At 42.4% G+C, this 26,393-nt stretch overlaps 1 protein-coding gene across 2 annotated transcripts in view; it reads right to left on the bottom strand.

Moving 5' to 3' along the window:
- Positions 1-6,724: 6,724 nt before the first annotated feature.
- The window catches only part of dhcr24 (24-dehydrocholesterol reductase), a 43,683-nt gene continuing 24,014 nt past the window's right edge, over positions 6,725-26,393 (bottom strand). The window contains exons 5-9 of one of the 2 annotated variants that reach the window (XM_048539511.2): positions 24,728-24,991; positions 22,912-23,055; positions 15,259-15,456; positions 11,713-11,891; positions 6,725-10,655 (exon numbers count right to left, since the gene is read on the bottom strand). In XM_048539511.2, coding sequence (XP_048395468.1) covers positions 10,502-10,655; positions 11,713-11,891; positions 15,259-15,456; positions 22,912-23,055; positions 24,728-24,991 — 939 coding nt within the window. In that variant the 3' untranslated portion in view covers positions 6,725-10,501. The remainder of the gene's footprint in view (positions 10,656-11,712; positions 11,892-15,258; positions 15,457-22,911; positions 23,056-24,727; positions 24,992-26,393) is intronic. The other variant, XM_048539512.2, reaches the window with a different exon arrangement.

The raw sequence follows: 26,393 nt of genomic DNA, 5'->3' as shown, positions 1-26,393 counted from the left end.
TCAAACTACACTCAGATTTCAGTGGCACTATTGCATTTGAAATCGTGGGTACAGAATCACTCTGAGATATGAATATCTACTCTAGGCTGCCTCCCTAGTCCCGTCAGATGATTTTTATTTTAATTAAATCATTGGATGTGGGTAGGCCAGTATTTCTAACCCAGCCTGAATTGTCTGGGAGAACGGGTGGTGAGCTGTTCTCTTGAACCTCTGCAGCTCTTGGGGTGTAGGGCTTCCATGATGCTATTAGTGGTCTGTTGCAGGATTTCGAACACATGCCAATGAATAAAAGAATGATATATTTACAAATCAGGATCACCAGTGACTTGAGGGGAACTTGGAGGTGGTGGTATTCCTATGCTTGTATATTGCTCTTGTATTTCTAAACTGTAGAGATTACAGGTGCTAACTAAAGACCCTCAGTGGCTTACTGGAGTAACCTTGTCAATTCTTTACACCGCTGCCTCAGTACATCAGTAATGGTGGAAGTGAATGTTGAAGATGATGGTTACATTTCCAGTGTCAAGTATCCAGACCGATGTCAAGCATCTTGTTAATCCAAGGCCTCATCTGCTCTGATACTAGAAATTGTATACAAAAATTCCATAGAACTAAAAATCCTGAGTGTTTTTCCAGTTCCTTGGACACAATTTGCCCCTCAATAAACACCTGCAAGGCCCCCCTCACCTCCGATGGATTATTTCATGTTATTCATCATATTGCTTCGAGAGGCATTGCAGTACAAATTGGCTCTGATATTTACCCATATAGCCGTAGCAATTACACTTCAAAAGTAATGTATTGGCTGTAAAATCCTTTAGGATGCAATGATAAGAACACCAGTTGTTTGATCATTTGATCTCTCTGCCCTTGATCTTTCTGCCTATAAACTCTGGGTCAGTGTGCTCTGCTGTTTCACTGCACCCAACGAAGGGGCTGCATTCTAAAGGCTTGTATTATTTCAAATAAACCTGTTGCACTCTAGCCTGGTGACAGAATATTAAAGGAATTTGCAAGTCTACTTGAAAGCCACATCTTTAACATGGTTCAACACAGCAGGGTGCCAGGCAGAATCAGAGGAGCAGGAAAGTTACATTTCAGTTCTGAAGATTTTTTGACATTTGAAGAAATGTCAGCTTTCCTGCTCCACTGATGCTGCCTGTCCTGCTGTGTTCCTCCAGCTCCAGTGTGTTGTCTCTGTCTCCAGCATCTGCACTTGTTATCTCTTTATCATGGTTTGAATTTCTTCTCACTGACCTTAGACTCCAAAATGCTTTAGGGCTGATAGAATATATTTGGTGTGGAATAACTACTGTAATGCAATGGAGGTTGACAGACATTTTGTGCAAAGCAGTGAAATAAATAGCCCGAAATAAAAACAAAAATTGCTGGAAAATCTCAGCAGATCTGGCTGCATCTATGGACGAAAATCAGAATTAACATTTCAGGTCCAGTGACCCTTTTTCAGAACTGAGTTCTCTCCACAAATGTTGACCAGACCGAAGATTTTCCAACAATTTTTGATTTGTTTCTGACTTCCAGCATTTGTAGATTTTGTCTTTTTTAAGAAAAGGTAAACCGCCAAATCATCTACTTCTAGACATTGGATCATTTTCTTTCAAGGAGTGTTGTGAAATCTTGAGGTGATGCATCTGACAGTACAGCATTGTCTTGGTACTGAAGAACTGTTCCTGTGAGGGTGAAGGGCAAGATTGGCAGGAGTAGGGAATCCTGGATGACAAGAGATATTGAGGCTTTGACCAGAAAAGAGGAGGCATGGCTCAGGAACAGGCAACTGGGATCAAGGGAATCCCTGGAGGTATGTAGGAGATTGAAGAAAGAAATCAGGGAGGGTGAAAAGCGGGCATGAGATAGCTTTGGCTGAGAAGTTTAGGGTGAATCCAAAGAGATTCTAAGCATACTAAAGTAAAACGAGAGAGAATAGGACCTCACAAGGACCAAAGTGGCTAGGTATATGTGGAACTACAGGAAATGGGCAAGGTAGCGAGTTTTGAGAAGATTTGTAGCTCAGGTTGAGGCTCTGGATGTGAGTTTGCTCGCTGAGCTGGAAGGTTAGTTTTCAGACGTTTCGTCACCATTCTAGGTAACATCATCAGCGAGCCTCCGACGAAGCGCTGGTGTTATGTCCCACTTTCTATTTATAATAGATAAATAGAAAGCCGGACATAACACCAGCGCTTCGTCGGAGGCTCACTGATGATGTTACCTAGAATGGTGACAAAACGTCTGAAAACTAAACTTCCAGCTCAGAGAGCAAACTCACATCTGAATGGGCAAGGTCTTGAATGAGTATTTCTCCTCTGTGTTTACTGTGGAGGAAGACATGAAGACTCAGGAACTGGGTGGCAATATCTCGGGAACAGTCCATATCACAGTGGAGGTGGTGCTGGATGTATTAGAATATATGAAGGTGGATAAATCTCCTGGTCCTGATTAGACATACCCAAGAATTCTTTAAGAGGCTAGAAAAGAAATTGTGGGGCCTCTGCCTGCTTTATTTGCATCATCATTAGCCACAGGTAAGGTCCCAGAAAACTGGAGGATAACGTATGTTGTGCCCTTGTTCAAGAAGGGCTGAAAAGAAAAACCTGCAAACTATATACGAGTCAGCCTGACACCTGTGACAGTTAAGTTACTTGACAAGATTCTGAGGGATAAGATGTACAAACATCTGGAAAGACAGCGTTTGATTAGCAGTAGTCAGCATGACTTTGTGCCTGGGAGATTGTGCCTCACACATTTGTTGGAGATCTTTGATGGAGTGACTAAGAACGTTGATGACAGCAGGGCAGTAGACATAATCCATTTAGATTTCAGTAAAGCCTTTGATAAGGATCCACATGGTATGCTGCTCCAGAAGGCTAGATCACGTAGAATCCAAGGAGCTGACAAATTGCATACACAATTGACTTGATGGTAGAAAGCAGAGGATAATAGTGGAAGAGATAATGGGAACTGCAGATGCTGGAGAATTCAAGATAATAAAATGTGAGGCTGGATGAACACAGCAGGCCAAGCAGCATCTCAGGAGCACAAAAGCTGACGTTTCGGGCCTAGACCCTTCATCAGAGAGGGGGATGGGGAGAGGGAACTGGAATAAATAGGGAGAGAAGGGGAGGCGGACCGAAGATGGAGAGAAAAGAAGAAGATAGGTGGAGGGAGTATAGGTGGGGAGGTAGGGAGGGGATAGGTCAGTCCAGGGAAGACGGACAGGTCAAGGAGGTGGGATGAGGTTAGTAGGTAGGAGATGGAGGTGTGGCTTGGGGTGGGAGGAAGGGGTGGGTGGAAGAACAGGTTAGGGAGGCAGAGACAGGTTGGACTGGTTTGGGGATGCAGTGGGTGGAGGGGAAGAGCTGGGCTGGTTGTGTGGTGCAGTGGGGGGAGGAGACGTACTGGGCTGGTTTAGGGATGCGGTGGGGGAAGCGGAGATTTTGAAGCTCGAGAAGTCCACATTGATACCATTAGGCTGCAGGGTTCCCAAGCGGAATATGAGTTGCTGTTCCTGCAACGTTCGGGTGGCATCATTGTGGCACTGCAGGAGGCCCATGATGGACATGTCATCTAAAGAATGGGAGGGGCAGTGGAAATGGTTTGCGACTGGGAGGTGCAGTTGTTTGTTGCGAACTGAGCGGAGGTGTTCTGCAAAGCAGTCCCAAAGCCTCCGCTTGGTTTCCCCAATGTAGAGGAAGCCATACCGGGTACAGTGGATGCAGTATACCACATTGGCAGATGTGCAGGTGAACCTCTGCTTAATGTGGAATGTCATCTTGGGGCCTGGGATAGGAGTGAGGGAGGAGGTGTGGGGGCAAGTGTAGCGTTTCCTGCGGTTGCAGGGGAAGGTGCCGGGTGTGGTGGGGTTGGAGGGCAGTGTGGAGCGAACAAGGGAGTCACGGAGAGAGTGGTCTCTCCGGAAAGCCAACAGGGGTGGGGATGGAAAAATGTCTTGGGTGGTGGGGGTGGGATTGTAGATGGCGGAAGTGTCGGAGGATGATGCGTTGTATCCGGAGGTTGGTGGGGTGGTGTGTGAGAACGAGGGGGATCCTCTTGGGGTGGTTGTGGCGGGGGCGGGGTGTGAGGGATGTGTTGCAGGAAGTGTTGCGGGAAATGCGGGAGACGCGGTCAAGGGCGTTCTCGATCACTGTGGGGGGGAAAGTTGCGGTCCTTGAAGAACTTGGACATCTGGGATGTGCGGGAGTGGAATGTCTTATCGTGGGAGCAGATGCGGCGGAGGCGGAGGAACTGGGAATAGGGGATGGAATTTTGCAGGAGGGTGGGTGGGAGAAGGTGTATTCTAGGTAGCTGTGGGATTCGGTGGGCTTGAAATGGACATCAGTTACAAGCTGTTTGCCTGAGATGGAGACTGAGAGATCCAGGAAGGTGAGGGATGTGCTGGAGATGGCCCAGGTGAACTGAAGGTTGGGGTGGAAGGTGTTGGTGAAGTGGATGAACTGTTCGAGCTCCTCTGGGGAGCAAGAGGCGGCGCCGATACAGTCATCAATATAACGGAGGAAGAGGTGCGGTTTGGGGCCTGTGTAGGTGCGGAAGAGGGACTGTTCCACGTAACCTACAAAGAGGCAGACATAGCTGGGGCCCATGGCCACCCCCTTAGTCTGTAGGAAGTGGGAGGAGTCGAAAGAGAAGTTGTTGAGGGTGAGGACGAGTTCCGCTAGGCGGATGAGGGCGTCGGTGGAGGGGGACTGGTCGGGCCTGCGGGTCAGGAAGAAGCGGAGGGCCTTGAGGCCATCTGCATGCGGAATGCAGGTGTATAGGGACTGGACGTCCATGGTGAATATGAGGTGTTCGGGGCCAGGGAATAGTGGAAGGATGCTTGTCGGACTGGAGGCCTGTGACCAGTGATGTGCGACAGGAGTCAGTGCTAGGCCCACTGCTGTTTAATATCTAAAATCAATGATTTGGAAGAGAATGTACAGGGCATGATTATTAAGTTAGCAGATGGCACTAAAATAGGCGGTATCATGGATAGTGAGGAAGGTTATCAGAAATTGCAACAAGATCTTGATCAGCTGCAGAAGTAGGCCAAGAAATGGCAAATGGAGTTTAAAATAGATGTGTGAGGTGTGGCGTTTTGAAATGTCAAATCTAGACAGGAGTTTCATGGTGAACTGTAGGGCCGTAAGGAGTGTGGAGGAACAGAGGGACCTTGAAGTTCAGGCGCACAGTTCTCTGAAAGTGGAGTCACAGTTAGACAGGGAAGTGAAGAAGGCTTTTGGGACACTGGCCTTCATCAGTCAGGACACTGAGTATAAAAGTTGAAGTTATGTTGCAGTTGTATAGGACATTTGTGAGGCCTCACTTGGAGTACTGTGTTCAGTTTTGGTCACCTTGCTGTAGGAAAAAGTGCAGAAATTTATGAGGATGTTGATCGGCCTCAAAGGACTGAGTTGAAGGGAGAGGTTGGACAAGCTAGGACTTTGTTTTTCTTTAGAGCAGAGTGAAGGGGACTGAGGGGGGAATCTTACAGAAGTGTATAAGATCATGACAGGCAATGGATAATATGAATGCACTCAGTCTTTTTCCCAGGTTTGGAGAATTGAAGACTAGAGAGCATCAGCTTAAGTTAAGAAGGTAAAGAATACATGGGAACCTGAAGGGCAACTTTTTTTTTTAAACACATGAGTATGCATATGGCATGAGCTGCCAGTGGAAGTGGTTGAGGTGGGTACATTAATAACATATAAAAGGCATTTGGATGAATACATGTGTAGGAAAGGGTTAGAGAGATCTGGGCCAAGTGCAGGGAAATAGGGTTGGTGTTGACAGGCAGTATGGTCTGCATGGATGAGTTTAGGCTGAAGGGCCTGCCTCCATGCTCTAGGACTTTATGAACTAGCCTGAAATACAAAGAAAGACTTGCATTTAAATCACACCCTTTGGATATCTCAAATCATTTCGCAAAAGTACCTTTTTGAACTGCAGGCACTTGTTGACTGTTATTTCCTTCATTAAAACTTGCAAATCATCATTTGAATGATCAGAAATTTGCTGTTGACGATCAACAGATATTGACCAGTTAAATCAATACTTGTACTGTACTTATTCAAAACAGTGCCATTAAAATCTGTCCAACTGGGAATGCTCAATAACTCAAGAAACACAGTATACTACGGTGTAGGACTTTCTCAGCATTGCAGTGTAAAGTCAGCTGAGATCAGGTGTTTATGTCTCTGGATTTCAGGTTGAACTTCTGACTTGAGAGAATGCTGCGTCCATAGAGCTGAAATGAATGAATAGATCAGTTCAATCATGTTCTCCCATTATGGATCGAAATTCAACACAAACTGGAGGGAACAAATTATGAAAGCTATGAAAATTAAGCACATTCAGTAACAGCTGAAGGCTAATTTAAAGATTAAAAAACTTTTTCTGTCTCGTACCCCTTCATGAGCATGTATAATCTCAGCATTCCTGACATTCTCACACTTTCTTGAATTGGCCTGCAGTTCTGTAAAGTTTAGTTGCAATTTAAAATTCTGGAATAGAATGGTTTGATTGGATTCCTTTCACAAACAAAGAAATGTTTTTGAAACTGCATTTGCAAAATAATTTACCAGGTGACCACCGCATTACATTGAATAACTACCTCATGAAAAGTGCTCAGTGACAGGTCATTCTGATACATAGAAAGCATTCTTATGGAGATTCTAGATTCAAAAAGGATACAAAGTCAGTAGGTAGCACAGAATTCCAGATTTTAAAATATATTTTGATTCATACACAACATTTACAAGAAATGCAAGTCAAGTTAATTACTGTTGTGTGACATTTTAATTTGAAAGCACAGCACAAAGCATATTTACAATGCAATGAGACAAAAGGGGAAAACGTGAATTCACATTCAAACCTTCAACAACAGCTAAAGTCAGTATTAAACCAAGGGTTACTACTATTAAAACACTGCTGTATCATTTGAGATTTTATTCCTTTGTACATTCTTGCAAACTAATCGGCTCATCCCTACAGATTCTTGTGGCCGAATAACTCAGTTTTGCATATTAGGAGATCCAAATAAACACAAATAGAAAAATAAAATTCTTTGTTTAAGATTAAGGCTAAGAAATGGCATCAAATTTAATATGAGGATAAACCAAAAGACTGGTTGATCAAGCAGCTGAAATGATCAGATAGGATTTTTTCTCACCAAATGTGTAAAATTGATTGAATGAATAGCCATATTGAACTCAAAAATGTTAACTCTGCTCTCTCCACAAACTTATTAAGTGGACCCACACTGTTTTTATTTCATACCTCCAGCACCAGCCATATTTTGTATTTTATTTTAGTGTGTTCAGGCAAGGATGACTTCATTGTATCATTCAGGGAACATCTTAAAGCAAAATGAGGAGCCTCTTGCAGGGAACACTAAAGAAAACTAGAAGTTTACAAGTCACCAAATAGGCAGTGACATGTCTCAAAACTTTAAAACAGGAAAATACTTAATAGGCTTTATTTTGTCAGATGATCTTCCATTTGGTATTTGACAAAAACAATGGTCTGAAGAAGTTGCAGACTTGCTTGCTGAATAGGTGCGTTTGATTGCAGATGTTTCATGATCCTGCTAAGTAACACTGTCAGTGTGCTTCTGGTGAAGCATTGTTGTTCTGTCAACAAACATATTGAACTGGACTCAATATACAAACCACTGAAAAACAGAACCAGAAGGTGATGCCAACAACCCCAGCAAACCGAGGCATATAAATAACATACGGGACAGTGCCAACATCTTAGTTTGCTTGAACATAGACAAGCTAGTTAAATTATCAACATTTGACTCATGTACCTGCTTATGTAGAACTGAACCGTTTCCCCAAGCTTTAAGTGCTGTAAAATCTGACATGATAGGATATGAAATTAAATGATACAGATTCTGAAAATTATAGAACTCATGAGAAGACTAAGGCCATCCACAATATTGTGCTATATTTATGAACAGAATCTAGCAAACGAGCTAACATGCCTTTAAGCAGAGAATTAAAATTTAAACACATCAATACCGAAAGGCAATTCAATCACATCCATCTTTTTGAAAATTTAAGTGAAACAGCAAGTATTAATGTGGCAACTTGTTTGCAAATCAGCACATTATCTATAGTTTCGCGTAACTGTGCAACAGCAGCAGCATGACGGCTCAGTGGTTAGTACTACTACCTGATAGCATTAGGGACCTGGGTTCAACTCCAGCTTTGGGTGACTGTGTGGGGTTTGCACATTCTCCCTGTTTCTGTGTGGGTTTCCTCTGGCTATTCTGGTTTTCCTCCCCACAGTCCAAAGATTTGCAGGCGAGGTGGATTGGCCATGCTAAATTCCCAATAGTGTCCAGAGATCTGCAGGTTGGGTGGAAGTCATGGGGAAATGCAGGATTATTGGGTAAGGGGATGGAGTGATATAGGTCTGGGTAGGAAGCTCTTCAGAGGGTTGGTGTGGACTTGATGGGCCAAATGGCCTGCTTCCGCATTGTAAGGACTCTAAGAAGCATTTTGTTATACAAATGAAAATAATAGACATAATTACAAGAAATGTGTTAATTAAAAGACATTTAGCTAATCCCCAAACAGCTAAATTGTTAATACCATATGCTGGATCACAAAATAAAAATCTAAGGTTGCTCCTACGTTGATTACTACATTAGATAGTTATGAGATCAGTAATAGAATTCCAGATATGCACTTATCATCATTACGCTAGAAAGAGGAAAACATTCTTATTCATATTTCATATACTTTACAGAGAGAAACCAGACGGAGTATAAGTCTGGTCATCAGGTGTGAGGTACTGTTGGTATTGCTGCACACAGCACAGGTCTGGCCTGTTTCTCAAAACTGTGCCCTAGCTGTCACCAGAACCATCTTTCACATGTCCACAGGGACACGATGTAAAAGTCTCTGCATGGGGGTTAGGCTCCATCCCAATGGCCACTTTAGTGTGTGGCTGCATCAAGCTATGCGTACACCTCTGGTATGCAAACAGCAAGGATTTCTGCATACTGAGGTTCTACCTGTTCCCACTGTTGCAAAGGATGGGTCTGGCCTCAGTGCCACAGAATGCTCTAAGTAGTTGGACTGTTCTGTATCAACTGATTTTTATGGAAAAAAATTTGCCAAGAAAAACATCATTGACCACAAGTCTGTCAGGAAGTGGTCGGTATGTAGCATCTTCAAGACCTTGTAGGAAAAGAAAAGGGTGGATCCTGTCACATGGTTCCTTAAGCAGACTGACAAAGTCATCTGTCAAAATGCCTGATCACCAGAACTGTCCAATAAGCATCAAGATGTAGCTTGGCTGGCAATGAGAAAGGCACTGCCCATGAAATTTTTCATGCACACCAAGTCTCTGTGCCACCAGATGCTGTCCCCAAAGTGGCTGTGCTGGCATAGAGGCTGTCACTCATCTCTTTCTGGGATGTGCATTTGCAAAGAAAGTCAAGAGGGAGATGCAGTGGTTTTTGTCAAGGTTTGTTCCGTGTAGCTCTGTGCTCTACAGATTGTTCCCTGGGATGCAAACCAAGATGAACAGTGACTGCACTTGGAGGATCTTCAACTTGGTGATCTCTTTGTCTACCTGAGACCTGTTAGTTTTCCAGTGGAGGAACTCAACTGAATGTTGCAGACTGGCACATTCCAATGTTTGGGACTAATGTGCTGAGAGACGCACATAAGTTTGGGGCAGCTGCCACCAAGACGCAGTGGGCAAAAGACCTCCGCCTGGGGTGTTTCTGCCAAAGTATAATGAGGGTCTGTTCAATTGAATTGAGTCAGACCTCCTCAGTGGCTCAAAATGAACATGTATAGCTTCCTGCATTACTAAAAATCGCCCTTAATTTGCAAATATGGAGAAGCTCTGAGAAATGACAAAGTTCCAATTTTTTTGTCTTTGTCTCTGCAAAGACTGCACAGATATGATTTAGAACTTGTGTGCATACTTATAGGTGACTTTTTTGAAAAAAGTGTATTTTTTAAATAAAAATAGTTTGAGGGTGACATCCTGGAGTTACACTTGCTCACCAGCAGTGCTTTGGACTGGTGTTACAGGGATATGGGCCAAATGCTGGCAAATGGGACTAGATTAGTTTAGCATATCTGGGCAGAAAGGATCAGTTGGACCAAAGGGTCTGGTTCCATGCTATACAACTCTAAAACTCTATTTAGGGACCTTGATATTAAAAGCTGCTCTTGAAGTCATACAAAGCTAAGAATTGAAGTATGTGAGAAACCTGATCTTCGCAAACAATTTGCTAATATCTACTCCCCAGGTTATTTTGGTGGTATGTCACTGGAGCACAGCAGAACTAGATTTCAGCTGCCTTGAATGAAATGAAAGGATTCAAGATTAAATTTTTTAAAAATCCTTGGGTTAGAAAAATGTCCTGAATCCACTTTTAGGTATTTGAGACGTGAATTGAAATCTACAAGTGGAAATGGAAATTAGCTGATGAATATTACATAAAGTTCCTTCACTGAGGTTCTCAGTGTCTTGCAGCCTTGCAGATCTTGTCATAAACCTCAGGGAATGCATCTTTGGAATTCAGCTGCTCCCTCAGTTTGTGGTACAAAGAACCATCAAACATCTCCCAGAATTCTTCTCGAGTCAAATAGCAATCAGCATACAACATTTGAAAACTGAAAGGAAAAATAAAAACATTTAACCTTTTAAAATGTTTTAACAATGTATATTTTCAGTGAGTTTCTGGCTCGTACTTCTCACACACAAAGTGCCATCTCTAGAAGTGTCAGTGTAATTATAGCAGCAAAACTACCATAATTCTAAGTATAAAGTCAGAAATACCAAACTTGAATCAGTATTCATTCCAGTCAGTGACCAAGAGTAAGTGAACAGAAAAAATAGGATCAACACTATCCAATCAATCCCAGCTACAGACTGTGTGAGCACAGGAGCAGATTTAGGTAGGATATCACCTGTGGTCAACTGTTAACAGGCAAAATCAGGAATGGGGCAGGCTTGAACATATCTGTAGATTTGGTCAGATGTTCAACCTGTGTTAAAAAGACAGGCAGGTTAACTCTCAGCCTTAAAAAGGACAGTCCAAAAAAAAATCCACATGGAGAGGTCAAGCACCTAAAATTGCATTCCTGGAGGGTTCTGTTTTTCCATGATATGCAGGGCAGATTCCTCACTGGGGTCCTGAGGCAATCTATTGTTACAAAAAATCTTGCAAACATTGTAGAACGTGAGCTTCTTACATGCCCAAGTTGGCTACAAAGGAAACCCATCGAAAACTGCAGATAGCATTGTACACGGCAGGGCTTTAACTGCATAATTTTTATGAATGAAAACAGGAATAGCACAATCACATTTCTAGATTCTTAAACTGTGTACAAGGAAGATTTTCAGTGGGTAGGTTTGAAATATAAAATGCAATGTGGGGCACTGCTGCCAATGCAGAGAATCACCAGAAAACTGTCAATAGCATTTAGTTCTAAAAAAAGGGTCACTGAACCCAAAACATCAACTCTTATCTCTGCAGATGCTGCCAGACCTGCTGAGATTTTCCAGCAATTTCTGATTTTGTTTCTGATTTTCAACATCTGCTATTCTTTGGGTTCTTTGCTTTCTAAACAGCATTTAACCTTGAGTCAGACCTATGGAAACACATGTACACTTACTAAATTTATTTACCTCTAGCCTGTTCGAAGATTATCCTGTGGCACTACTCACCTGTGTGAATTGCGCAAAAATTTCTCTAGCTGTCTCGTCGACGCCACAGCTTCAAACTGTTTGGCTCTAGGTTCTCCATAAGCCCCAACATCTGCATAAAGTTCAGGCTCATTGCCCTTTGGGTGAACCATACCCGGTAAGCTGGGTAAGTTGAAGGGACACAGCCAAAGTGGATAAACCTGCAGAAATCAAACCAAAAGCAGCAAGATACAAAATTGTTCTTGACAAAGCATTAAACAAAATATATAAAATAGCTTGTGTGATGTTATACCATGGGCATACAAACGTTAGATTTCATTTATTTAAATAGGCCTCTTGCCAAAGCTTCATATCATGTTATGATTGCAGTTGGTGATAATGGACAAGCCAAATCCCACAATAAAACCTGGTTTGATTGATTCGGTTTAATTTTTGCATTAAGTTATTGTGGTACTTAGACATTTAATGTATCTATACAAGGCTGCAAATGTTTAATAGAAGAATTGAGTTTATTACATGAAAGAAAGCAAAAGCTCCATTGACACACACACACACACACACACACACACACACACACACGGCGGTGTAGAAAGATCTGAATATAAACAGCAAAACAAAGCTTCAACTTGTTCCCTAGCAAAATCCTTTTCAGGTATTTAATCCCAGAGAAATATCACTCCTATTTGAACTCTTCAATTTCTTACGTGATGGCCTCGTTCCAGTTCTCCTTCAAATGCTGAGATGGTCTTACAACTTTTACAGTTCAATCAGCCTGGATGTCCTTTTAGTTCTGATAAATTGAAAACATCTATCCAAACTCTCAACTTGGAGACATCACAGACTAAAACCCTTCTGCTAGTATGACCATTATCCTGAACTGAACACTTGATTCTTCTGAACAGAGGTCAAAGACTAAATCAGTGATCTCAGCAGGTCATAAAACTCAACAATATAAATAGCTAATCATTTAACGTAAGTATCCTGCTACTTACTTAACTAAATCACGTGCTTTCTTAGGAATGATGTATTTAGGGCATCGTCCTAAATGACTTTCTGACCTCCAAAACCAAAATCAAAATCTGACTTTTATGGTAATGTACACCTTTATCATGGCACGGCAGCTCAGTGGTTAGCAGTACTGCCTCACAGCGCCAGAGACCCAGGTTCTGGGTCCCCCCCACCTCTGTGTGGGGTTTGCACATTCTCCCGGAGTCTGTCTGGGTTTCCTCTGGGTGCTATGGTTTCCTGTCACAGTTCAAAGATGTGCAGGTTGGGTGGATTGGTCATGCTACATTGCTCATAGTCATTAGGGCTGCGTAGGTTAGATGGATTAGCCATGTGAAATACAGGGTTATGAGTATGGGGTGGGGGAGTCTGGGTGAGATGCTCTTTGGAGAGTCGGTGTGGACTTGTTGGGCCAAATGGCCTGTTTCTGCGCTGTAGGGATTCTATGGATTAGTAAATGCGCACAGCTAACAAGTAGTTAATATGTTCAATGAAGAACATAAATACGAAGTTATGTCATACATAGCTCTCACTTCAAATAATCATACACAAAGCCGTTTAAAGTCGCCCAGCAGTTAACTGGTCCAACAAAATTCAGGACCAAGGTAGGTTTTTCCTCGTTTGGTTTCGTCCAACTATACAGTTGATGGTTCCTAACAATGAAAAATGTACAAGAGGCTATAGACCAGTAGCATTATGGCATCCAACTATCAATTAAGAGCAGCAACATAATGAAATTTATTTCTTACGATCAACAACTTATCTTTCATCACTCTGTTCTTGACAGTCAATGACAATGCTATCATTAAATACCATGGCTACAAAGCAGGTCAGAGACTGGGAAGTCTGAGGCAAGTAAATCACTTCCTGACTCCAAATGCCTGTTTACAATCGCATGAGCAAATCAGGACTATGATGTGTTTTCATCACTTGCCTGGATAGGGACAGCTCCAACAAACAGCTCAACACCAAGCAAAACAATCCACCCAATTGCCACACATTAACACAAACATTCATTACCTCATGTATCATTGCACTATGATAGCAGTATATCTCGAGTACAAGTTGCACTTCAACTTTTTAAAAATATTTCCTTCATAAAAGATGTAGGTGCCACTAGCACTTATTGCCCATGCCTAATGTGCCTTTCACCACTTTCTGTAAGGGAGTTTCAGGACTGTGACACAATAAAAGTGAAGAAGTGGTGAGAGATAATGGGAACTGCAGATGCTGGAGATTCCAAGATAATAAAATGTGAGGCTGGATGAAGAAGTGGTGATATAGTTCTGAGTCGTTATAGTGTGCATCTTGGAGGGGAACTTGCAGGTTGTGATGTTCCAAAGCAACTGTAACCATTGTCCTTCTAGACAGTATTAGTCGTGGGTGCTGTCAAAGGAGCCTTAGCGAATAACTGCAATGTATCTTACACACGGTAAACTCTGCTGCCACTATACTTTAGTGGTGGAGAAGGTGAAATGTTGCAAGTGGCAGCTGAGGTTCGAATCAAAAGGGATGCTTAGTCCTAGGTGGTGTTACGCTTCTAAGTTATTGGAGCTGTATTCATTCAGATAAGCAGTAGTGCAATTACACCCCTGATTTGTGTTGCTGATATCATAGATAGTTTTGAGGAGATAGGAAGTGAGCTTTTTGTTAGAGAATTCCCAGCATCTGACCTGCTCTTGAAGTCATACTATTTGTATGGCTGATTCAGTTCAATTTCTGGTCAATGGCAAACCCAAGATATTGAGGGTGGGATTCAGCCATGGTAATAATATCATTTAGTGTTAGGGGCGATGGTTTGATTCTCTTCTTAGAGATGCTCACTGCCTGGCACTTGTGGTGAAAATGTTACTTGCCACTTATCAGCCTAAGCCTGACAGTTATTCAGGTCTTGCTGTGTACAGGCATGAATTGGTACAGTATTTGGGGTGTCAGGAATGGTGCAACTGGGGATATGTGTTGAAGACTACATTGTCCTGATCTAGCAACTGAAGATGGTTGGGCCAGGACATTCCCTTGAGGAGTTTCTGCAGCAGTGTCCCAGTACTGATAGGATTCACCTCCAAGATCCACAAGCATTTTCCTTTTGCTGGTACAATTTTGACCAGAGGAGAGTCCCTGCACAAGATTCCTATTGAACCTAATTCTGCTGGGCTCTTTGATATTCTTCACCAATAACATGCAAACCAGCAAGTTCTCCCGCTAGAAGGCAAAGGCTACCTGACTGAGAACTATAATCACCATTCCTTCTCAATGTCTAGCCCTAAATCAAGGAACTCCCCTATCTATAGCACTGTACATATACCTAAATCAATGCCACAGTTCAAGACGCAGTGCACTACCAGCTCTCAAAGGCAATCATGGACAGAAAATGAATGTTGTACTTGCCAGCGGTGGCCACAATCCAGAAACCAAAATAAAAAATTACTATTGATTCCACTTGCTTATTTTTGCCTCTCAAAACAGAAAACACCAAACTGAAGAAGCAATTAAAAGAGCAGGATGTTCATTACAAGCTACTTAGTTAAATTTAACTGCAACTTATTGCACCAATTCCCATACCTTGATCTCACTGTGGAGAAAGAGAATCAACTTCTCCAGACTTTTCATTGGTACCAACATGTCTTGGACCACATGGTGCTGTTCGTATAGCTTACGGATTGTTTCTCCTTGTGTTAGTTTCAGCAGTGAAATCTTTGGAGGGACCATCCAGCCAAAAACATAGCGAAAGAGTGGATTATTGCCAAATGGAATGATATCCTTTAGTTGAAAAGACATTAGATATAATATTTTAGTTTAGTAACAAAATGTTAGTGTCATAACAGTTTACTGTTCTTTTACACTATAAGTGGGTGACTAAGTTATTACTTCAGAGTCTTTGGCAAGTGTCCTACAAGTTTTGGTTTGTCCCTCCATTTAATAGATCAAATATGTGTGAAATTCCACTGTACTTATCAAATAATACACGTATAAAAATGAATATTGGAATCTATTATTATAAAATACTGAACATGGACATTCTCATTACAATAATACATTACATGCCTTTCATATTAAAATTATTCCACACATTAAAAAACAGGCAAATTTTGAAATGTTGAAGCAGCAAATGTTGAAAATAAGCAGCAGGACCATTATCATCTGTGAAGGGATTTCAGGCTTCCATTTTAGATGCAAGACCTTCATTAGAAAGGACAGAGTTCCTGTATTGTCAATTTCTGGAATTTTTCTATTTTTTTCTTTATTAAATACACAAAATTTCAAACTTGGAATTCAGTACTTTAATTGATCTGCAGGTTGGCTTTAAAACCTTACGTGCAGATCAGTTAACTTCAGTACAACAATGATAATAGTTGTGGTCAAAATCTAATTTCAAAGAACAATAATATCAGGAGAGTCAGGCTATACTTTCAAAACTAGCAGATTGAGGTCGAATATATTTTGGAATCCTGCTCCTTCGTTTTCCTTTCAGAGTTCACGTTCAGTCCCTAATATGTACCACAGTTCACAAAGTGAAACATCAGGTTAACAACACATGCTTTCAATTATTTGCCATTAATTAATATTGCCTGGAATTTGTCTGTTATATAATTTGCTTAATCATCTGTAAGTACGAGTTAAATAATTTACCGGTTAAGATACGAACTGAAATAAATTATAAAATCGACATTTTCAAATGAATCCTTTGATTAGGCTATAATTCATTCCTCAATTATATAAAATGAGTGAATTACACACAGATTAAATTACCAGATGTACACAAGTTATACATGTAGTAAACGCTCCTTAGCAACAAAATAAAATTTGGAATATAAAGCATATGTCCTAGGAATCGTGACACATCAGCTTTAAAAATACCATTGCTGTGAAATAGTTAACAAATAGCAATATTTATGCTTAATAAATACTGAGGGAAGGCTGTTATGCAAGAAAGAGATCAAGATCCCTTTGAAAAGGGGATCAAAATCCAAGCATGCTACTTTGGAATCGACAAAGTGGAGGGAGGGACTAAATCTAATCCAGCCAACAAAACATCACTGTGCTGCATTTAAGTGAAATGTGAAAACCTCCATTTTGAGTGCGAGCAGCAGCGGAGGTAAGACGAACCCGGAAGACTGCAGCTAAGGTAAGGCAGTTTTTTAAAATTACTTACCGGTAGTGGGCAGCGGTGTTTTTCTCTTTCACAGAAGGAGCGGGAGCAGTGGAGGAAGAGATGAGGACCAGAGGGGCAGCCGGGTAGGAAAGCAGTGACCATATATATCAGCAGGGCGGCTAAACCAGAGACTCTACAACTGTAGTGTCTCCCACCCGCCCTCCTCCTCTAACCTAGTTAATAAGGTAAGGTTCATTCTAAACTTACTCGACTGAATATAAGTTTGTTATTAATTTTATAGCAACTTGAACTAAGCTTTCTACTTCAGTACTGAGTGGGTGTTCAGATAAGTGGGGTATGGATGCTAGGGCAGTTGCTTGCTCCTCCTGCAGAATGTGGCAGGTGGGAGACACGGCACACGTCTCCGCTGGCTACATCTGCGGGAAGTGCACCCAACTCCAGCTCTTGAAAACCATGTTAGGGAAATGGAGCTGGATGAACTACGGATCATTCGGGAGGCAGAGGGGGTAATTGAGAGGAGTTACCGGGAGTTGGTCACTCCTAAGGCTCAGGACAAGGATAGATGGGTTACAGTTAGAGGGAGGAAAGGGGACGGACAGACAGACAGTGCAGAGATCCCCTGTGGGCATTCCCCTCAGCAATAAGTATACCGTTTTGGATACTGCTGGGGGGGATGACCTACCAGAGGAAAGCCATAGTAGTCAGTTCTCTGGCACTGAGCCTGACACTGTGGCAAAGAAGGGAAGGGGGCAGAATAGAAAAGTACTCGTGGTAGGGGACTCGATAGTTAGGGGAAATCGACAGGAGATTTTGTGGTCAGGATTGGGATTCCCGGAAGGTATGTTGCCTCCTTGGTGCCAGGGTCCGGGACATCTCCAATCGGGTGTATAAGGTTCTAAAAGGGGAGGGCGAACAGCCAGAAATCGTGTTACATATTGGCACAAATGATATAGCCAGAAAAAGGATTGAGGATATAAAAAGTGATTTCAGGGAGTTAGGAATGGAAGCTGCAAAGCAGGACAAAGAGTAGTGTTCTCTAGTTTACTACCGGTGCCACGAGATAGCGAGGCGAGGAACAGGGAGCGGGCGCAGCTTAACATGTGGCTGCGCAGCTGGTGTAGGAAGGAGGGCTTCAGATATGTAGATAATTGGGATGCCTTCTGGGGAAGGTGGGACCTGTACAAGAAGGACGGGTTGCATCTGAACTGGAAGGGGACCAATGTCCTGGGTGGAAGGTTTGCTTGAGTAGTTCGAGAGGGTTTAAACTAGTATGGCAGGGGGGTGGGAACCTGAGCTGTATACCAGAGGTGAGCGTTGATGCAGGTGAGGCAATAGCAAGAGGTAGACCAGCTAGTGGGAAGGATTTTCCTGGGAAGGAACCAAGGGATCGGTTAAAGTGTGTTTGCTTTAACGCAAGGAGTATCAGGAATAAAAGTGATGAACTTAGAGCATGGATCAGTACCTGGTGCTATGATGTTGTGGCCATAACAGAGACATGGGTTTCTCAGGGGCAGGAATGGTTGCTGGATCTTCCAGGGTTTAGAACATTTAAAAAGAATAGGGAGGGGGGAAAAAGAGGAGGGGGTGTAGCACTACTAATCAGAGAGGGTATCACAGCCACAGAACTTCCACTGTCGAGGAAGATCTGCCTACTGAGTCAGTGTGGGTGGAAATTAGGAACAGCAATGGAGTAGTCACCTCGTTAGGGGTTTACTACAGGCCCCTCATTAGCAGCAGGGAGATTGAAAAAAGCATAGGTCGACAGATTTTGGAAAAGTGTGGACGTAGTCGGGTTGTTGTAATGGGTGACTTTAACTTTCCTAATATTGATTGGAACCGCCTTCGAGCAGAAGATTTGAATGGAGCTGTTTTTGTAAGGTGTGTTCAGGAGGGTTTCCTAACGCAGTACGTTGACAGGCCGACGAGGGGAGAGGCCATTCTAGATTGGTGCTCGGAAATGAGCCGGGGCAGGTATCAGATCTTGTGGTGCGAGAGCATTTTGGTGATGGTGACCATAACTGCCTCACATTCTACATAGCTATGGAGAAGGGGAGGATTAGGCAAAATGGGAGGATATTTAATTGGGGAAGAGGAAACTATGATGCGATTAGACACGAGTTAGGAAGCATGGACTGGGAGCAATTGTTCCATGGCAAAGGCACTATAGACATGTGGAGACTGTTTAAGGAACAGTTGTTGCGAGTGATGAATAAATATGTCCCTCTGAGACAGGCAAGAAGGGGTAAGATAAAGGAACCTTGGATGACGAGAGCGGTGGAGCTTCTCGTCAAAAGGAAGAAGGTAGCTTACCTAAGGTGGAGGAAGCTAGGGTCAAGCTCAGCTCTAGAGAATTACAAGCAGGCGAGGAAGGAGCTCAAAAATGGTCTGAGGAGAGCCAGGAGGGGGCACGAGAAAGGCTTGGCAGAACGGATTGGGGAGAACACAAAGGCATTTTACACTTATGTGAGGAAGAAGAGAATGGTCAAAGAAAGAGTAGGGCCGATCAGGGATAGCATAGGGAACTTGTGTGTGGAGTCTGAGGAGGTAGGGGAAGCCCTAAATGAGTTTTTTGCTTCTGTCTTTATGAAAGAAACGAACTTTGTAGTGAATGAAACCTTTGAAGAGCAGGTGTGCATGCTGGAATGGATAGAGATAGAGGAAGCTGATGTGCTGAAAATTTTGTCAAACATTAAGATTGACAAGTCGCCAGGCCCGGACCAGATTTGTCCTCGGCTGCTTTGGGAAACAAGAAATGCAATTGCTTCGCCACTTGCGAAGATCTTTGCATCCTCACTCTCCACTGGAGTCATACCTGAGGACTGGAGAGAGGCAAATGTAATTCCTCTCTTCAAGAAAGGAAATAGGGAAATCCCCAGCAATTACAGACCAGTAAGTCTCACGTCTGTCGTCTGCAAGGTGTCAGAAAGGATTCTGAGGGATAGGATTTATGACCATCTGGAAAAGCATGGCTGGATTAAATGCGGTCAACACGGCTTTGAAAGGGGCAGGTCATGCCTCACAAACCTTAGAGTTCTTTGAGGATGTGACAAGAAAAGTTGACGAGGGTCGAGCTGTGGATGTGGTGTATATGGACTTCAGCAAGGCATTTGATAAGGTTCCCCATGGTAAGCTCATTCAGGAGGTCAGGAGGAATGGGATACAGGGGAACTTAGCTGCTTGGATACAGAATTGGCTGGCCAACAGAAGACAGCGAGTGGTAGTAGAAGGAAAATATTCTGCCTGGAAGTCAGTGGTGAGTGGTGTTCCACAGGGCTCTGTCCTTGGGCCTCTACTGTTTGTAATTTTTATTAATGACTTGGTTGAGGGGATTGAAGGATGGGTCAGCAAGTTTGCAGACGACACGAAGGTTGGAGGTGTCATTGACAGTATAGAGGGCTGTTGTAGGCTGCAGCGGGACATTGACAGGATGCAGAGATGGGCTGAGAGGTGGCAGATGGAGTTCAACCTGGATAAATGCGAGGTGATGCATTTTGGAAGGTCGAATTTGAAAGCTGAGTACAGGATTAAGGATAGGATTCTTGGCAGTGTGGAGGAACAGAGGGATCTTGGTGTGCAGATACATAGATCCCTTAAAACGGCCACCCAAGTGGACAGGGTTGTTAAGAAAGCATATGGTGTTTTGACTTTCATTAGCAGGGGGATTGAGTTTAAGAGTCGTGAGATCTTGTTGCAGCTCTATAAAACTTTGGTTAGACCGCACTTGGAATACTGCGTCCAGTTCTGGTCGCCCTATTATAGGAAAGATGTGGATGCTTTGGAGAGGATTCAGAGGAGGTTTACCAGGATGCTGCCTGGACTGGAGGGCTTATCTTATGAAGAGAGGTTGACTGAGCTCGGACTCTTTTCATTGGAGAAAAGGAGGAGGAGAGGGAACCTAATTGAGGTATACAAGATAATGAGAGGCATAGATAGAGTTGATAGCCAGAGACTATTTCCCAGGGCAGAAATGGCTAACACGAGGGGCCATAGTTTTAAGCTGGTTGGAGGAAAGGATAGAGGGGATGTCAGAGGCGAGTTCTTTACACAGAGAGTTGAGAGAGCATGGAATGCGTTGCCAGCAGCAGTTGTGGTAGCAAGGTCATTGGGGACATTTAAGAGACTGCTGGACATGCATATGGTCACAGAAGTTTGAGGGTGGATACATAAGGATCAATGGTCGGCACAACATCGTGGTCTGAAGGGCCTGTTCTGTGCTGTACTGTTCAATGTTCTAACTTGAAATTGGGATCAGGTTGATTCATCAATTTCACATTTGCTATCCGGAACAGTTTGCAAAACTTTACACTGGTAAAGGTCTATGAATGAAAAAAGACAGCCATGGTTAACCAAGGATATTAAGGATAGCACCAGATTGAATGGAAAAAATAAAATGTGACAAAGATTTGTGGTAATCTAGAGGATTTAGAAAGCTTTTTAAACCAACAAAACAAAACAAAACTAATTAAATATAAAGAGGGCAAAAAAAAAGCTTGAGGGTTAACTTGCAAGCAATATCAAGATGTACAGCAGGAGCTTCTTTAAGTATGTAAAAAGGAAGAGAAAAGCCAAAGTGACAATTGATCTCTTAGAGAATGATGGAGAGCAAATAATAAAGGAGAGCCAGACGAGTTAAATCAATAAATACTTTGCATCGGACTTCACAATAGGACTCACTGATAGCATCCCAAACTTAGTGAATATTCAAGGAGCAAAAGGATAGGAAATAAATGTAATAAATGGGAGGTAAGGGTCACTGCTGATTTCCACTCTGACGTCCCCTGCGAGAAGTGCACCCAACTCCACCTCCTTAGAAACCACATTAGGGAACTGGAGCTGAAACTGGATGAACTCCGGATCTTTTGGTAGGCTGAGGGGATGATAGAGAGGAGTTCTTGGGAGGTGGCCACACCCAAGGTAGAGGAAAAAGGTAGCTGGGTGGCAGTCAGGAAGGCAGAAGGGAATAGGCAGTCAGTGCAGGGATCCCCTGTGACTGTTCCCCTCAATAATAAGTATACTGTTTTGGATACTGTTGTGGGGGTCACCTACTGGGGAAGGCCATAGCGTTCAGGTCTCTAACACTGAGCCTGACCCAGTGGCAAAGAAGGGAAATGGGGAGAATAGGAGAGCAATTGTAATGGGGGATTCAATAGTAAGAGGCACAGACAGGTGGTTCTGTGGGCGCGAACAAGATGAAAGGATGGTATGTTGCCTCCCAGGTCCCAGGGTCTGTGATGTCTCGGACTGTGTCTTCAAGATCCCTAAGGGGGAGGATAAGCAACCAGCAGTCATGGTACACATTGGTACCAATGACATAGGTAGAAAAAGGACTGAGAATGTGAAAAACAAGTACAGGGAGTTAGGTTGTAAGCTGAAGTCCAGGACAAACAGGGTAGTTATCTCTGGATTACTACCAGTGCCACATGATAAAGTGGTAAGAAATAGGGAGGGAGGGAGTGCAGCTAAACACGTGGCTACAGGGCTGGTGTCAGAGGCAGGGCTTCCACTACGTGGGTAAGTGTATCACAGTCTGGGGAAGGTGGGACCTGTATAGTAAGGATGGGTTGCACCTGAACCGAAAAGGCACAAATATCCTGGGTGGGAGGTTTGTTCGAGCTATACGGGATGGTTTAAACTAGATTGGCAGGGGGTGGGGAACCAGATTTGTAATTCAGAGGATGAGGTATTCAGCGTTCCAACAGACGCAACAGGGAATGAGGTTGTTAATAAAGAAATGTGGTCGCTGGAGCGTAATTGAGGACACAGAGATGGTTTGAGGTGTGTATACGTCAGTGCTAGAAGTATCAGAAATAAGGCATGTTCTATGTTCTAACTGCTGGGAGCTTATTTTTCTCATCATTTTGTGAAGATAGGAAAACTCATATGTTTGTGACCTTCAAGTCAATCCTGGCTGCAACAGGTACAGAAATTAATCAAAGTAAACTTGTCCTAGTATTGCCAATCAATTAATCCAACGAAACATATTTCATACAAAATTGAGCTAGTTTTGTAGCTATTGTATGCACCTTTCTGGAATTGTAGCAACTACAGTTTGGGCAGGAACAAAAGGCTACAAATCTGGTGGTAGTTCGTATGCTCATTACCTGAAGTTCCCAGAAGATGCTCCGAGTATGACGGTGATAGTAGTGCCTGAGAGGGATATATTCCACTGCATTCTGGGTCTCTCGAAGGTATTTCTCCACATGCTTAAAAAACCAGGGCTTATAATAATAGCCAATTCTATTTATCTAAAATAAAACATAGCAATGGTTTAACTTCAATAATACAGACTGTGATGTTCAGTTGTTATTGTGGGCTTCCAGTTTCTTTTGCCATTGTTCATTCAAACTGAACCGAAACACTAAACTAATTAAATACATTTATACAGAATTTTTAAATAAGGAAAAGCATCCAAGATTCTTCACACTGCATCACCGAGACAAAATGGACATCACACCAATAAAGGGAGATATTAATTCAGTATGACTAAAAACTTGGTTCAAGGATTGGATTTTAAGGAGGTTGGGAAGGTGAAGCTAGAAAAAAGATGTGGAAGGCAATTTCACAGCATAAGTGGCTTAAAAGACTGAAAAGGCACGACTGCCAATGGTGGGATGAAGGGAGAAGAGGTTGGATACCAGACTCAAAGGAATTACTTGAGGGCAATCTGTAGCACTAGAAATATTAGAAGAATTTTAAAATTTTGGAGTATGACACACTATGGCTAACACTGTCTTAGATTAAATTAGAAAAACTGAAGTATGGACAATCAACCAGGAGAACATTAGCAAAAAGTCATTGAGATGGCAAAGACATGGCTAAATGATTCAGCAGAAGAACAGCAGGAATGGCAGCATATTATGGAGATGGAGCTAGATAGTCCTTGTATTGGAGGATTTGAGATTGGTATCTTAGATTTGGGCTAAAGTGGGTGCCAAAGTACAAATACTACGTTTCAATCCAAAATTAGGGATGGAATGGAATCAGTGGGGAAGCTAAACTAATTGTGTTTGGAGTGAAGGATATGATTTTCCCAAAATTTAACTGAAGGAAACTGTAACTCATCCAAGACCTGATATTGGACAAGCTGTTTGGTAGCACAGACGGGGGAAGAACTGAAGTGAGATTTGATGGAAGCTGATCAAGTCTATAGATCACACTGCTCAGAGTTGGTGTACAGATGTGGAAGAGGGAAGAAACAGGCTAGAACCTTGGAGACTTTCAAAGTTAATGGTGTGAGAAAGAAGACATTTTTGGTGATGCAGAAGAGAAGAACCAAACAAAAGCAGTTCTGCTGAAATCAGGCAAGGAAATCCATTAGAAATAAATAATTTTTAAAAAATTCTTGTGTATGTGCCTTTGGCAAGACCAGCATTTGCTGTTCATTGCTAACTGACCTAGAAGTGACTGTGATGAAGAGTTAACCACATTGTTGTGGGTCTAGAGTCCTATGTGTGTCAGATCAGGTAAGGGCAGCAGATTCCCCTTCATAAAGGGCAGTAGTGAACCAGATGGGTTTTTATGACAATTGACAGTTTAATGGTCATCATTAAACTTTTATTTAATTTCAGATTTTACTGAATTCAAATTTCACCATCTGCCATGACAGGATTTGAACACCCATTCCCCAAACATTAGCCTGGGCTTTACCAGTCCAGTGGCATTACTTCTATCACCATGTCCCCTAATTGATAATGTCAATGCTGTGTTCAAAGATATGGAGGCAAGGATTAGAAACTGCTAAATAAATACCATTAAAAATATACCTGTCTTTTGTTTCAGGACAGAATGTTGACTTAACGTGGAAGACAGGTTTGGAAAGGACAGGAAAACATTTGGAACAAGCTCTCTATTTCAACCTAAATAAAAGCAAGGTGTGTTGTGTAGTCATCTTTGTTGGTTCCTGTTAGCCCAACTTACTTTATCTGGTTCAGCCACATCAGTCAAGACTCCAGTCATGATCACAGCTTCATCCAGTGAATATAAAAGTCCCTCCACAAAATGATTTTCTTTGCTTTGTGATTCTCTACTGAATGTTTCACAGATCTTCTTCAGGCCGTGCACTGACTGGTACTGCAGGCGCACATACTTCTTAGCAGGAATGATCTTGATCTCTGCTGCAACAAGAAATCCGAGAGTACCACATGACCAAGGCACAGCATAAAATAAGTCTGGATTATCTTTCTGAGGACAAGAGAGAGAAAGTATCATTTTAGTACAGCAGTGACAGATGTTTGAAAAAGATTAGCATCCTCATTTCATAACATGTCTCCAAAGTTAACTCAAACCTAAACCATTCTGCAATCTATTCCACAAAAATACTCAAGTTCTCTGCTATTAAATAATTTTGTAGATATTTAGCCTCCTCAAATTCATAGGGATTCAGAAAGTGCTGACAGATGGAACACCATCTCTATCTCTACTGATCACCCTAATCACTTTAAACATTGTGGCTAAAACAACAAAGGAAACAAGACTGCCTGTACTTCAACAGCCAGTAACCTCAAAGATAGTGGAAAAATGCCTGATGTTGGTGCTCTTAAACATTAAAATTGCAATGATGAGTGTTTTACTGCTCGCACCATACAATAGTGATGTAATACACCGGGGGCCCCCAAAAAATGCACAACATTGTAGCAATCATCCAGAAAAAAACACATTAAAGATCTACTTGCATTTAGATAGCCACTGAGAAATGCTCCCAAATATCCAAATCACCTTACATTCAATAACGTCAGAAACGGGAGGAGAGGAGCACATGCCTCTCAAACCGGCTCCACCATTCAATAGCTGATCTTCAAACTCAACTCCAAATTCCTGCCATCTTCCCTACAACCTTGATTTCCTGAGGTGACCAAAAAATCTGTCTCTTTATTCTGAAGTGCAACAATTGTTCTGGCAATCTGTTAAAAAGTTACTACAACAATGCCAATAAAACAGGGCACAGCAAAAGCTGGAAGTGATCGTCAGTGCAAGAGCTAATGTCATCAAAAAGCAGAAAGATATCACCCAGTTGTGGTTCCAGTAGCCAGGATGATTTTAAAAAAAAGGACCTCCAAAGATAATACATCTGGATTCTTCCTAGTGTGACTTGCTAGCAATTATAGGAACAGCAAGATAAGGCAGGTTCTACAGTGGTTAAGTAGGCATCACACTGTTGGAGGGAAGGTAAAGCCCACAAAGGGGTGAAGAGGAAACTTTTTAAAATGCTATCAAGAATGAGGGGTTTTAGTTATGTAGAGAATCTGGAATTTTTCTCCTTAGAGCAGGGAAGGCTAAGTGGAGATTTGGTACAGTAGTTCAAAATCATGAAGGATTTTGCTAGGAATATATTTGGAAAAACTACTTCCAGTGGCAGAAGGATCAGTAAGCAAAGTGTGAAGCTGTAAAGATAAAAGGCAAAAATGAAAGAGCCATTTCTATATAGTGAGTCATTACAGAACATAGAACATTACAGCACGGTACAGGCCCTTCGGTACTCAATGTTGCGCCGACACATGAAACCAAACTGAAGCCCATCTAACCTACACTATTCCATTACCGTACATACGTTTATCCAATGACCATTTAAATGCCCTTAAAGTTG

Source organism: Stegostoma tigrinum, chromosome 8 (assembly GCF_030684315.1).
Source record: "Stegostoma tigrinum isolate sSteTig4 chromosome 8, sSteTig4.hap1, whole genome shotgun sequence".
Classification (NCBI taxonomy): domain Eukaryota; kingdom Metazoa; phylum Chordata; class Chondrichthyes; order Orectolobiformes; family Stegostomatidae; genus Stegostoma; species Stegostoma tigrinum.
This window is presented reverse-complemented; position numbering and strand designations above follow the sequence as displayed.